This window comes from Misgurnus anguillicaudatus, chromosome 10, assembly GCF_027580225.2.
Source record: "Misgurnus anguillicaudatus chromosome 10, ASM2758022v2, whole genome shotgun sequence".
Lineage (NCBI taxonomy): Eukaryota > Metazoa > Chordata > Actinopteri > Cypriniformes > Cobitidae > Misgurnus > Misgurnus anguillicaudatus.
This window is the reverse complement of record NC_073346.2, coordinates 41,204,671-41,219,461: the sequence shown is the minus strand read 5'-3', so window position 1 is coordinate 41,219,461 and position 14,791 is coordinate 41,204,671. Positions and strand designations below refer to the sequence as shown.

Genomic DNA, 14,791 nt, shown 5'->3' with positions numbered 1-14,791 from the left:
ATATCCCATGCTACCTTAAAATGCCAAAAAGCCCCGTGACTTTTATTTTGATATGTTTGGTATTTCTACGTCCGGCTTCACACACGCCAATATGGCGGCGTCGGAGTCTGCCGTTTATTTCGTTGTAAACAACATTCCTGTGCGGTTCCGATCCGCAGATTTGCGGAACTATTTTAGTCAGTTTATAGAGAGTAAATGCTTTCAGTGTTTCCATTACCGACACCGACCGGAGATTCGAGTGCAGGCAGCGGCTGTGTCCGGCGCTGGAACCAGTGAAAAAAACGATGGTTCCGATGGGAAACACGACGGTTCGCGTTGTTGTGTGGTGTCGGTACACGCAGAGGCATCAGACAGATTCATGAAGCTGTATTCTGGTAACCAGTGGGTCGATTCTGCTGGTAACTGGTTGGGCAGGAAATGTCTGATCAGAAGAATCAAAGTATCAGATCAGACCGGTGAGTACACTGACGTAACAACATTAACATGACGTCATCAAAGACAAACTGCACAACAGAAATTGTTTATTTTTGTCTTTGTTCACAGAGCCCAGTTCATTCCCTTACAAGACGAAGGCTGAGTTGAAACGTCACGTTGCCCAATCAGATCAGTTTACCATGCAGGACCTCAAGGGTCTTCCAGAGTTCAATCCACCGGCGCTCATGCCCGCAGGGAACGTCGGGACCCCGGTCAGCGTCTTCCTCGCGCTCATCCAGTCATGCCGCCTACCGCCGCGCCTCATCCGCAAGCTCGGGCTCGTCTTCCCGAAGACCGGCTCACATCGGCGCTACGGCAACGTGCCATACGAGTATTACAACACAGCTGTCGTGACCCCTACAGAGGAAAGTGTGTTCACGGCGGGTGGGGTGGAAATCTCAGGGCCTGGAAGTGTTGCCCCGCTCGGACCGACTCAACACGCGGACACGGAGCATCCCGACTCTGCACCTGTCAGTCAAGAGTCACAGGATGGTGATGGTGAGGAGGAGCTGTCAGGACCTGATGATGATGAGTTTGTGTAAAACAATCAATCTTTTTGTTTTATTTCATCAGCAAAGTCATTGCTGTAGCTCAGAATTCTGGATTTGATTTTTAGGGAGCACACATACTGATTAAGCCAATCCAACCCTCATGGCAGCAATGCAAACCTCCATTGTTAAAGATATATTATATCCAAGGTGTTAAAAAAAATCATTTAGAAAAGATTGATTAATTTTGTCAAATTGTTGCATGTAAAATAAGTGTGTTATCTTTAGGATGATGACCGCTGTGAGGAGTGGGAGAGACATGAAGCTCTTCACGATGATGTCACGAGTCAAGAGCGCACTAAAGAAAGACTTTATGAGGAGAAGATCGAGCTGAAGTGGGAGAAGGGAGGATCTGGACTCGTCTTCTACACAGATGCTCAGTTCTGGCAGGAGGAGGAAGGAGGTATCTTTTTCATAGCTTTATATTTATAGCTTAAAATTAATCTTATCATAATTTAAAATCATTAGTAGCAGAGATGTACAGTATTTGGATTTGTTTTTTATTTATATTAAAATAATAAATAGTAGATAAGTAGACACTAGTAGGGTTGCCAACTTTCTCACGCTAAAATACGGGCCCAAAGATGGCTGCCGCAGCACATATGGCTTTGTGTATACAGTGTATTTAAGCCATTTGTTAAAATGGTAAATCTCCTAATTAAATATTTATTTATAACTCTTTGGCAACATACAGTGGGTTTACTAATAGTTAATTTACTGCAGGTTTCTTTTAACACAGTCTTTTAATATCTGTCTAAAACAAAACACGTGTGACTCCGGCACTAAGAGTAAAAAAACATTATCCCACTGCTGCTTGTGGCGCCGCAAGAACTGACAGGTGGATGACATCAAAGTGGATTTTGATGTTATCTGCCTCTTGGTTCTTGTGGCACCACATGAAGTCGCACAAGCTTGTTGTATAAGTCACTTGTTAGATCAGCGTAGCAGTCAAAAAACGAGACGCGGGATGTCCCGTACGGACAAATAACTTAGGCTCAAAATACGTCTCATCTAATGCAGGACAGTTGGCAACCCTAGTTATTAAGATCTACATGGATCTGTATTTAATTCTGTTTATACAATTACTCACTGTTGTTTAAATGTTTTGTACAGATTTTGATGAGCAGACAGCGGACGATTGGGACGTGGACATGAGTGTTTATTATGATAAAGGTAAAAACATGTTGCTTATAAACAGACTTATGACATTAACTGTTTATATCACAGAACATGACATATTTTTATCATCATTTCATCACACTCCCATTTTTGTCAAGTTTTCTAAAAGAAGTCTTCTGAGTATTTTGGCATCCATGACCGCTCAAAACTGACATGATGTGCTGAAGCACAACTTTCTTATAAATCTGAACACAGATATCATTTAAAACTTAAAATAAGATTTACACTTAGTGATGATTTTGGTGCTCTATTTTACTTTTGTATGAAAGAGTCTGCTATCATAATTCTCCCATCATTAGTGTCTCATCTGAAACATTACAGCACACAGCACTGGAAGGATGTGAGGTTGCCTAAATTATGACTAATGTGTAGTATGCTGATACACAAGCTGTACTTGTATTTAGTGAGATATTGTATTTTATATCTTGTTTATATTTCTGTCAGATGGTGGAGATATGGATTCCAGAGATTACGTCCGCATGCGATCTGAAAACAGGCTGCGAGAGGGGCTGGAGGGCCTCCCTGGACGACAACAGAAAATCGGCAGCTTTGAAAGATTTACAAAGGTTTGAGTGATTTAATTCACTGTTTGGTAATCACCAGTGGAGATCTATTAAAGAGTTAAACATCTTTAACAATGTGAGTTCTACTTTAAACCTGTGTGTGTTTTAGGGTGTGGGTCGTCGTGTGATGGAGAAACAGGGTTGGAGAGAGGGCGAGGGGCTCGGGAGCAGTCGGCCTGGGATGTCAGAGGCTTTAGAGAATGAAGGACAACATCCAAACTGTAAAAGAGGCTTTGGGTGAGTGTTGACATTATGCCGCACCTGTTAATTATTTCTACCACTGCTGTTTATTATTATTCTATGGGCGGTTTTTCACATAGTAAATGGTTTCTTCTAAACATTTTGGTGACTTTGAATTGGTTGCTAAATTACTTTTTGTATGCATTTGGTAGGTACCATGGAGAGAAGCTCAGCTCATTTCTTCCACTCAAGAAACCCAAAAAAGATTTTCATATATCGACAATATATGATGAACCCAAGGACATTGATAAAGGTGATGAGGTGCTGCGACGTCAACCCAGTACCAGTATGAAGTACAGATACTGGAAACCAGCGAGCAGCTCTCGCAAAACCAGATGACCACTGGCTCCTCTTATCATTCTTAGTGATATTCACTTGCATTTTATTGATAATGCATATTTATTGTCATCTACATATGTTATGCAAAAAGAAAATGTGTATTTTGTTTTTCAGGATTTTTAAACTGAAGTTTGTTGTCTGTTATTTTGTATTAAAGTGTACAGCAAAGTCAGTTTGGCTTTTTTTATTTATACAGTCATGAGGTTCATGTGCAGAATGGGTGTCACGACTCCGAGCATGTATAATTGAGAAGCTTAGATGCAAAAGACAATAAACGCTATAAATGAGACAATGAGGATATATCATGAGTTGAGTACATTGACCTGAATACAACTCTCATATGGCAGTCACATCATGGACCACAGCGCCCCTATCGTGGGCTTATGTTGCTTTATTTTTATGTTTTTTATTTATTTGCAATGTTTGTAGTTGCGTCCACATTCGCAAAAAATATATATGTTAAAATATAGTTTTAAATATATTTCAAAATATATCATTTATATTCAATATATTTTGAAATATGTTTACTATATATTATATGTTGTTTGAATGTTTTTTAAAGCATTTATGTTCACGTCGCATTGAGGGAAAAAACGTTGTATGTTACGAACCTGTAAACATAACAAAAATTGAATATATTTTCAACTGCAAAATATACTTATAACTTTATATTTTATACATACTTATACGTTTTATATTTATACTTTATACATTTAAAAAATTATTTTTGTATTTTGGCCAGGAAAAAATATTTTTTTCCATATGGGTTGTAAAAATAGAAACGTATTTGTTGCCCCTAAAATGCATTTTGAAATATGAAGGTTAAGACAAAATATAATATATTCATTCAAAAATATATTTAATTATGTTGGCTTGAAAAAGCCAACATACTGTTCTTCATCTTAATCTTATTATTATTAGTGGTGCTTGCATTTATGCAAGGCATCACTATTACTATTCCTCAGGGATATTATTATTAGTGGTGCTTGCATTTATGCAAGGCATCACTATTACTAGTGCTCATACTTAGTCTATCTTTATTCTTATATCTGGACACTTTTTCGGCGCGTAACTCGTCCCGCACGGTTTGTCGTAGACCAATGAAACAGGGCTCAAAACGACCGGCTTATTGAGGACACGTCTGCTATGACTTTTATAAGCAATCGGGTGCAAGATTTTCGAAAGGGGGGCGAAAAACTACCCAAAAAATCCCATTGACTTAACATTGCGCCCAACTTTGATGAGTCATAGCTCCGCTCAAGGATTTTGTAGAAACATGTGGGTTACAACATTTGAAGAGGGTGGTAGGCTCTGTAAGAACATATATCACAATGGGGTGTAAGTTGTACCCCTGGGGTGTAAGAGGCACCCGAAAATTACCATTGACTTATAATGGGGCAGGAAACATGCCCATATAAGGGAATAAAACAGTTCCAGATGGGATATCTTTGCTTTACAGTGTCGTAGAGATAAGTGGGTGGGCTCATTTCACTCGGGCATCCAACCAGTCTCTCAGGATCATCCCAGAGCTATAAAGCCACGCCCCTAGCTACAATTTTGGGCACCCTAGCAACATCTCCCATAGACTGCCATTATAAAATGCCCAGATGGATATCTTTGCACCACAGTGTCATAGAGACATGGGGGTGGGCTCATTTTACTCAGGCATCCAATCAGTCTCTCAGGATCCTTACATAGGTATTAAGCCACGCCCCTAGCAACCACTTTTGAACACCCTAGCAACATAAAATTCAAACAGTTATATCTCCGCATCCGAACATCGTAGAGACACGGGGGTTGGACCGTTTGACTCGTGACTCGGAGGGTAATCACTAGTGGATGCCATTTTTTCCCCTAGCAACCAAATACAGCTCCCTAGCAACAGAGTAAACAAAGCCTTATATCTCCGCATCAGAACATCGTAGAGACACGGGGGTTGGACCGTTTGACTCGTGACTCAGAGTGTAATCATTATGAGATGCCAATTTTTTCCCTAGCAACCAAATACAGTACCCTAGCAACAGAGTAAACAAAGCCTTATATCTCCGCATCAGAACATCGTACAGACACGGGGGTTGGACCGTTTGACTCGTGACTCGGAGTGAAATCATTATGGGATGCCAATTTTTTCCCTAGCAACCAAATACAGTACCCTAGCAACAGAGTAAACAAAGCTTTATATCTCCGCATCAGAACATCGTAGAGACACGGGGGTTGGACCGTTTGTCTCGTGACTCGGAGGGTAATCACTATGGGATGTCAAATTTTTCCCTAGCAACCAAATACAGTACCCTAGCAACAGAGTAAACAAAGCCTTATATCTCCGCATCAGAACATCGTACAGACACGGGGGTTGGACCGTTTGACTCGTGACTCGGCGTGTAATCACTATGGGATGCCAATTTTTTCCCTAGCAACCAAATACAGTACCCTAGCAACAGAGTAAACAAAGCCTTATATCTCCGCATCAGAACATCGTACAGACACGGGGGTTGGACCGTTTGACTCGTGACTCGTAGTGAAATCATTATGGGATGCCAATTTTTTCCCTAGCAACCAAATACAGTACCCTAGCAACAGAGTAAACAAAGCTTTATATCTCCGCATCAGAACATCGTAGAGACACGGGGGTTGGACCTTTTGACTCGTGACTCGGAGTGTAATCATTATGGGATGCCAATTTTTTCCCTAGCAACCAAATACAGTACCCTAGCAACAGAGTAAACAAAGCCTTATATCTCCGCATAAGAACATCGTACAGACACGGGGGTTGGACCGTTTGACTCGTGACTCGGAGGGTAATCACTATGGGATGTCAAATTTTTCCCTAGCAACCAAATACAGTACCCTAGCAACAGAGTAAACAAAGCCTTATATTTCCGCATCAGAACATCGTAGAGACACGGGGGTTGGACCGTTTGTCTCGTGACTCGGAGGGTAATCACTATGGGATGTCAAATTTTTCCCTAGCAACCAAAAAGAGTACCCTAGCAACAGAGTAAACAAAGCCTTATATCTCCGCATCAGAACATCGTAGAGACACGGGGGTTGGACCGTTTGACTCGTGACTCAGAGTGTAATCATTATGGGATGCCAATTTTTTCCCTAGCAACCAAATACAGTACCCTAGCAACAGAGTAAACAAAGCCTTATATCTCCGCATCAGAACATCGTACAGACACGGGGGTTGGACCGTTTGACTCGTGACTCGGAGTGAAATCATTATGGGATGCCAATTTTTTCCCTAGCAACCAAATACAGTACCCTAGCAACAGAGTAAACAAAGCCTTATATCTCCGCATCAGAACATCGTAGAGACACGGGGGCTGGACCGTTTGACTCGTGACTCAGAGTGTAATCACTAGTGGATGTCAAATTTTTCCCTAGCAACCAAATACAGTACCCTAGCAACCGAATAAACAAAGCCTGATATCCCCGCATCAGAACATTGTAGAGACATGAGGGTTGGACCGTTTGACTCGTGACCCGAAGTGTAATCACTATTGGATGTCAAATTTGTCCCTAGCAACCAAATGCAGTACCCTAGCAACAGAGTAAACAAAGCCTTATATCTCAGCATCAGAACATCGTAGAGACACGGGGTTTGGATAGTTTTACTCGTGACTGGAAGTATAATCATATACAGTCCCCAGAAATTTGCCACGGCAAGCACCACTTCACATTTTCTTCAGGAAATGTACCTATCTAGTTATTATTATTATATTTTATTCTTACATCCGGACACTTTTTCGGCGCGTAACTCGTCCCGCACGCTTTGTTGTAGACCCATGAAAGAGGGCTCTAATCGACCGGATTATTGAGGAGAGGTGTGCTATGACTTTTATAAGGGATCGGGTGCAGGATTTCCGAAAGGGGGGCGTAAAACCACCCGAAAAATCCCATTGACTTAACCTTGGGCCCAACTTTGACGGGTCATAGCTCCGCTCGTGGATTTTGTAGAAACATGTGGGTTACAGCATTTACAGAGGGTGGTAGTCTCTGTAAGAACATACATCACATTGGGGTGTAAGCTGTACCCCTGGGGTGTAAGAGGCTCCCAAAAGTGCCCTAATGAAAAGTCAATGGGGCAAGGAACACGCCCATATAAGGGAATCAAAATTTTCCTGAAGGGATATCTTCGCATTGCAGCTTCGTAGGGACAAGGGGGTGGGCTCATTTTACTCGGGCATCCAATCAGTCCCTCAGGATCATCTCAGATCTATAAAGCCACGCCCCTAGCAACAATATTCGGGACCCTAGCAACATCTCCCATAGACTGCCATTATAAAATGCCCAGATGGATATCTTTGCACCACAGTGTCATAGAGACATGGGGGTGGGCTCATTTTACTCAGGCATCCAATCCGTCTCTCATGATCCTTAAAGACTTACTAAGCCACGCCCCTAGCAACCACTTTTGAGCACCCTAGCAACATAAAATTCAAACAGTTATATCTCGGCATCAGAACATCGTAGAGACACGGGGGTTGGACCGTTTTACTTGTGACTAGGGGTGTAACAATTGGGCACATAATTGGCCACTCCCAAGCCACGCCCCTAGCAACCAAATACAGTACCCTAGCAACAGAGTAAACAAAGCCTTATATCTCCGCATCAGAACGTCGTAGAGACACGGGGGTTGGACCGTATGACTAATGACTCAGAGTGTAATCATTATTGGATGCCAATTTTTTCCCTAGCAACCAAATACAGTACCCTAGCAACAGAGTAAACAAAGCCTTATATCTCCGCATCAGAACATCATAGAGACACGGGGGTTGGACCGTTTGACTCGTGACTCGGAGTGTTATCATTATGGGATGCCCTTTTTTTCCCTAGCAACCAAATACAGTACCCTAGCAACAGAGTAAACAAAGCCTTATATCTCCGCATCAGAACATGGTAGAGACACGGGGGTTGGACCGTTTGACTCGTGACTCGGAGTGTAATCATTATGGGATGCCAATTTTTTCCCTAGCAACCAAATACAGTACCCTAGCAACAGAGTAAACAAAGCCTTATATCTCCGCATCAGAACGTCGTAGAGACACGGGGGTTAGACCATATGACTAATGACTCAGAGTGTAATCATTATGGGATGCCATTTTTTCCCTAGCAACCAAATACAGTACCCTAGCAACAGAGTAAACAAAGCCTTATATCTCCGCATCAGAACGTCATAGAGACATGGGGGTTGGACCGTATGACTAATGACTCGGGGTGTAATCATTATGGGATGCCATTTTTTTCCCTAGAAACCAAATACATTACCCTAGCAACAGAGTAAACAAAGCCTTATATCTCCACATCAGAACGTCGTAGAGACACGGGGGTTGGACCGTTTGACTTGTGACTCCGAGTGTAATCATTATGGGATGCCAATTTTTTCCCTAGCAATCAAATACAGTACCCTAGCAACAGAGTAAACAAAGCCTTATATCTCCGCATCAGAACATCGTAGAGACACGGGGGTTGGACCGTTTGACTCGTGACTCAGAGTGTAATCATTATGGGATGCCAATTTTTTCCCTAGCAACCAAATACAGTACCCTAGCAACAGAGTAAACAAAGCCTTATATCTCCGCATCAGAACATCTTAGAGACACGGGGGTTGGACCGTTTGACTCGTGACTCGGAGTGTAATCATTATGGGATGCCAATTTTTTCCCTAGCAACCAAATACAGTACCCTAGCAACAGAGTAAACAAAGCCTTATATCTCCGCATCAGAACATCGTAGAGACAAGGGGGTTGGACCGTTTGACTCGTGACTCAGAGTGTAATTTCTATGGGATGCCAATTTTTTCCCTAGCAACCAAATACAGTACCCTAGCAACAGAGTAAACAAAGCCTTATATCTCCGCATCAGAACATCATAGAGACACGGGGGTTGGACCGTTTGACTCGTGACTCGGAGTGTTATCATTATGGGATGCCAATTTTTTCCCTAGCAACCAAATACAGTACCCTAGCAACAGAGTAAACAAAGCCTTATATCTCCGCATCAGAACATGGTAGAGACACGGGGGTTGGACCGTTTGACTCGTGACTCGGAGTGTAATCATTATGGGATGCCATTTTTTCCCTAGCAACCAAATACAGTACCCTAGCAACAGAGTAAACAAAGCCTTATATCTCCGCATCAGAACGTCGTAGAGACACGGGGGTTGGACCGTATGACTAATGACTCGGGGTGTAATCATTATGGGATGCCATTTTTTTCCCTAGAAACCAAATACATTACCCTAGCAACAGAGTAAACAAAGCCTTATATCTCCGCATCAGAACATCGTAGAGACACGGGGGTTGGACCGTTTGACTAGTGACTCCGAGTGTAATCATTATGGGATGCCAATTTTTTCCCTAGCAACCAAATACAGTACCCTAGCAACAGAGTAAACAAAGCCTTATATCTCCGCATCAGAACATCGTAGAGACACGGGGGTTGGACCGTTTGACTCGTGACTCAGAGTGTAATCATTATGGGATGCCAATTTTTTCCCTAGCAACCAAATACAGTACCCTAGCAACAGAGTAAACAAAGCCTTATATCTCCGCATCAGAACATCTTAGAGACACGGGGGTTGGACCGTTTGACTCGTGACTCGGAGTGTAATCATTATGGGATGCCAATTTTTTCCCTAGCAACCAAATACAGTACCCTAGCAACAGAGTAAACAAAGCCTTATATCTCCGCATCAGAACATCGTAGAGACAAGGGGGTTGGACCGTTTGACTATTGACTCAGAGTGTAATTTATATGGGATGCCAATTTTTTCCCTAGCAACCAAATACAGTACCCTAGCAACAGAGTAAACAAAGCCTTATATCTCGGCATCAGAACATCATACAGACACGGGGGTTGGACCGTTTGACTCGTGACTCGGAGTGTAATCATTATGGGATGCCAATTTTTTCCCTAGCAACCAAATACAGTACCCTAGCAACAGAGTAAACAAAGCCTTATATCTCCGCATCAGAACATCGTAGAGACACGGGGTTTGACCGTTTGACTCATGACTCAGAGTGTAATCATTATGGGATGCCAATTTTTTCCCTAGCAACCAAATACACTACCCTAGCAACAGAGTAAACAAAGCCTTATATCTCCGCATCAGAACATCTTAGAGACACGGGGGTTGGACCGTTTGACTCGTGACTCGGAGTGTAATCATTATGGGATGCCAAATTTTTCCCTAGCAACCAAATACAGTACCCTAGCAACAGAGTAAACAAAGCCTTATATCTCCGCATCAGAACATCGTAGAGACACGGGGGTTGGACCGTTTTACTTTTGGCTTGGAGTATAATCATATATGGTCCCCAGAATTTTGCCACGGCAAGCACCACTTCACATTTTCTTCAGGAAATGTACCTATCTAGTTAGTGGTGCTTGCATTTATGCAAGGCATCACTATTATTATCTCTCATACTTATTATTATTATAATTATTATTATTCTTCTTTTTCTGGACACTTTTTTCGGCGCGTAACTCGTCCCGCACGCTTTGTCGTAGACCCATGAAATAGGGCTCAAATCGACCGGCTTATTGAGGAGAGGTGTGCTATGACTTTTATAAGCGATCGGGTGCAGGATTTCCGAAAGGGGGGCGAAAAACCACCCGAAAAATCCCATTGACTTAACATTGCGCCCAACTTTGACGAGTCATAGCTCCGCTCGAGAATTTTGTAGAAACATGTGGGTTACAACATTTGAAGAGGGTGTTAGGCTCTGTAAGAACATGGATCACAATGGGGTGTAAGTTGTACCCCTGGGGTGTAAGAGGTGCCCAAAAGTGCCCCATTGACTTATAATGGGGCAGGAAACACGCCCATATAAGGGAATAAAACCGTTCCAGATGGGATATCTTTGCTTTACAGTGTCGTAGAGATAAGTGGGTGGGCTCATTTTACTCGGGCATCCAATCAGTCTCTCAGACTCATCCCAGAGCTATTAAGCCACGCCCCTAGCAACAATTTTTGGCACCCTAGCAACATCTCCCATAGACTGCCATTATAAAATGCCAGGATGGATATCTTTGCAGCACAGTGTCATAGAGACTTGGGGGTGGGCTCATTTTACCCAGACATCCAATCAGTCTCTCAGGATCCTTATTGAGGTATTAAGCCACGCCCCTAGCAACCACTTTTGAGCACCCTAGCAACATAACATTTAAACAGTTATATCTCGACATCAGAACATCGTAGAGACACGGGGGTTGGACCGTTTTACTTGTGACTCGGAGTGTAATAACTGGCCACATCATTGGCCACTCCCAAGCCACGCCCCTAGCAACCAAATATGAGCACCCTAGCAACCGAATAAACAAAGCCTTATATCTCTGGATCCGAACATCATAGAGACATGGGGGTTGGGTCTTTGGGTCATGTTAGCTTCATGCTAGCTTAATGCTAAGTCATACTAGCTTCATGCTAGTTTCATGCTAGCTTAATGCTAATTTCATAATAAATCTTGCTAACTTCACATTAAATCATGCTAGCTTCATGCTAACTTCATGTTAACTTCTTGCTAATCATGCTAACATCATGCTAGCTTCATGCTAATCATGCTAACATCATGCTATCTTTATGCTAATCATTCTAACATCATGCTAACTTCATGCTAATCATGCTAACATCATGCTAATCATGCTAGCCTCATGCTAATCATGTTAGCTTCATGCTAGCTTTATGCTAATCATGCTAACTTCATGTTAGCTTCATGCTAGCTTCATGCTAATCATGCTAGCTTCATGCTAATCATGCTAACATCATGCTAACATCATGCTAACATCATGCTAACATCATGCTAACATCATGCTAGCTTCATGCTAATCATGCTAGCTTCATGCTAATCATGCTAGCTTCATGCTAATCATGCTAGCTTCATGCTAGCTTCATGCTAATCATGCTAGCTTCATGCTAGCTTCATGCTAATCATGCTAGCTTCATGCTAACATCATGCTAACATCATGCTAACATCATGCTAGCTTCATGCTAATCATGCTAGCTTCATGCTAATCATGCTAGCTTCATGCTAATCATGCTAGCTTCATGCTAGCTTCATGCTAATCATGTTAGCTTCATGCTAGCTTCATGCTAATCATGCTAGCTTCATGCTAGCTTCATGCTAACTTCATGCTAATCATGTTAGCTTCATGCTAACACAATGCTAACACAATGCTAATCATGCTAACATCATGCTAATCATGCTAGCTTCATGCTAATCATGCTAGCTTCATGCTAATCATGTTAGCTTCATGCTAGCTTCATGCTAATCATGCTAGCTTAATGCTAGCTTCATGCTAACTTCATGCTAATCATGTTAGCTTCATGCTAGCTTCATGCTAGCTTCATGCTAATCATGTTAGCTTCATGCTAGCTTCATGCTAATCATGCTAGCTTCATGCTAATCATGTTAGCTTCATGCTAGCTTCATGCTAACTTCATGCTAATCATGCTAACATCATGCTAATCATGCTAGCTTCATGCTTATCATGCTAGCTTCATGCTAATCATGTTAGCTTCATGCTAGCTTCATGCTAACTTCATGCTAATCATGTTAGCTTCATGCTAGCTTCATGCTAGCTTCATGCTAATCATGTTAGCTTCATGCTAGCTTCATGCTAATCATGCTAGCTTCATGCTAATCATGTTAGCTTCATGCTAGCTTCATGCTAACTTCATGCTAATCATGCTAACATCATGCTAATCATGCTAGCTTCATGCTTATCATGCTAGCTTCATGCTAATCATGTTAGCTTCATGCTAGCTTCATGCTAGCTTCATGCTAGCTTCATGCTAGCTTCATGCTAACTTCATGCTAACTTCATGCTAACTTCATGCTAATCATGCTAACATCATGCCAACTTCCTGATAATCATGCTAACATCATGCTAACTTCATGCTAATCATATTAACATCATGTTAGCTTCATGCTAATGATGTTCGCTTTATGCTAGCTTCATGCTAATCATGTTAACATCATACTACCTTCACGTTAATTATGCTAACATCATGCTAGCTTCATGGTAATCATACTACCTTCAATAAACAAAGCCTTATATCTCCACAACAGAACATCGTAGAGACACGGGGGTTGGACCGTTTGACTCGTGACTCTGAGTATAATCATACATTGCCCCCAGAATTTTGCCACGGCAAGCACCACTTCACATTTTCTTCAGGAAATGTACCTATCTAGTTATTATTATTATTCTTCTTCTGATCCCCATTTTTTCTGACTGTAACTCCTCCTAGAGCTTTCAAGCTACACCCACAAAACTTTATAAAACTTTTAAGACTGGTCCGTAGATTTATGCTATGACTTTTCTAACTGATGGGACCTACCGAATTCCTAAACGGGGGGCTCAAACACCCCAAAATTTCCATTGACTTAACATTACGACCAACTTTGACGGGTCATAGCTGCGAACGAAAAATTTGTAGAAACTTGTGGCTTATCACAGTTGAAGAGGCTGGCAGGCTCTGTAAGAACATACATCACATTGGGGTGTAAGCTGTACCCCTGGGGTGTAAGAGGCCCCCAAAATTTCCCATTGACTTATAATGGGGCAGGGAACACGCCCATATAAGGGAATAAAAACGTCCCAGATGGAATATCTTCCTTCTAGAGTGGCGTAGAGACATGGGGGTGGGCTCATTTTACTCAGGCATCCAATCAGTCTTCCAGTATCTCTCCAAAGCTATTAAGCCACGCCCCTAGCAACAATTTTGGGTACCCTAGCAACATCTCCCATAGACTGCCATTATAAAATGCACAGATAGATATCTTTGCATCACACTGTCATAGAGACATGGGGGTGGGATCATATTACTCAGGCATCCAATCAGACTCTCAGGATCCTTACAGAGTTATTAAGCCACGCCCCTAGCAACCAAATATGAGCACCCTAGCAACACAACAAACAAAGCCTTATATCTCGGCATCAGAACATCGTAGAGACATGGGGGTTGGACCGTTTTACTTGTGGCTTGAAGAGTGATCATTATGGGATGCCAATTTTCTGCCTAGCAACCAAACTTAGTACCCTAGCAACGGAATAAACAAAGCCTTATATCTCGGCATCAGAACATCGTAGAGACACGGGGGTTGGACCGTTTTACTTGTGGCTTGAAGTGTTATCATTATGGGATGCCAATTTTCTGCCTAGCAACCAAACTTAGTACCCTAGCAACGGAATAAACAAAGCCTTATATCTCTGCTTCAGAACATCATAGAGACACGAGGGTTGGACCGTTTTACTTGTGGCTTGAAGGGTGATCATTATGGGATGCCAATTTTCTCCCTAGCAACCAAACTTAGTACCCTAGCAACGGAATAAACAAAGCCTTATATCTTCGCTTCAGAACATCTTAGAGACACGGGGGTGGGACCGTTTTTCTTGTGGCTTGAAGGGTGATCATTATGGGATACCAATTTTCTCCTT

General features: G+C 42.2%; 1 protein-coding gene across 1 annotated transcript; it reads left to right on the top strand.

Annotated features, from left to right (window-relative positions):
* The first annotated feature begins 45 nt into the window (after positions 1–45).
* Positions 46–3,515, top strand: gpatch3 (G patch domain containing 3). Its single transcript, XM_073872637.1, has 7 exons — positions 46–455; positions 544–1,006; positions 1,256–1,425; positions 2,136–2,195; positions 2,646–2,767; positions 2,874–3,001; positions 3,157–3,515. The coding sequence occupies exons 1-7, from the start codon at positions 53–55 to the stop codon at positions 3,341–3,343; spliced, it is 1,533 nt and encodes a 510-aa protein (XP_073728738.1). The 5' UTR covers positions 46–52; the 3' UTR covers positions 3,344–3,515.
* Positions 3,516–14,791: the final 11,276 nt, after the last annotated feature.

Bases quoted from the DNA above. Each gene is read 5' to 3' on its own strand.
- gpatch3 (XM_073872637.1), top strand. From the start codon at position 53: ATGTTTGGTATTTCTACGTCCGGCTTCACACACGCCAATATGGCGGCG. The intron at 1,426-2,135 runs GTATCTTTTTCA...TGTTTTGTACAG, and splicing joins CTGGCAGGAGGAGGAAGGAG to ATTTTGATGAGCAGACAGCG. The intron at 2,768-2,873 runs GTTTGAGTGATT...TGTGTGTTTTAG, and splicing joins GCTTTGAAAGATTTACAAAG to GGTGTGGGTCGTCGTGTGAT.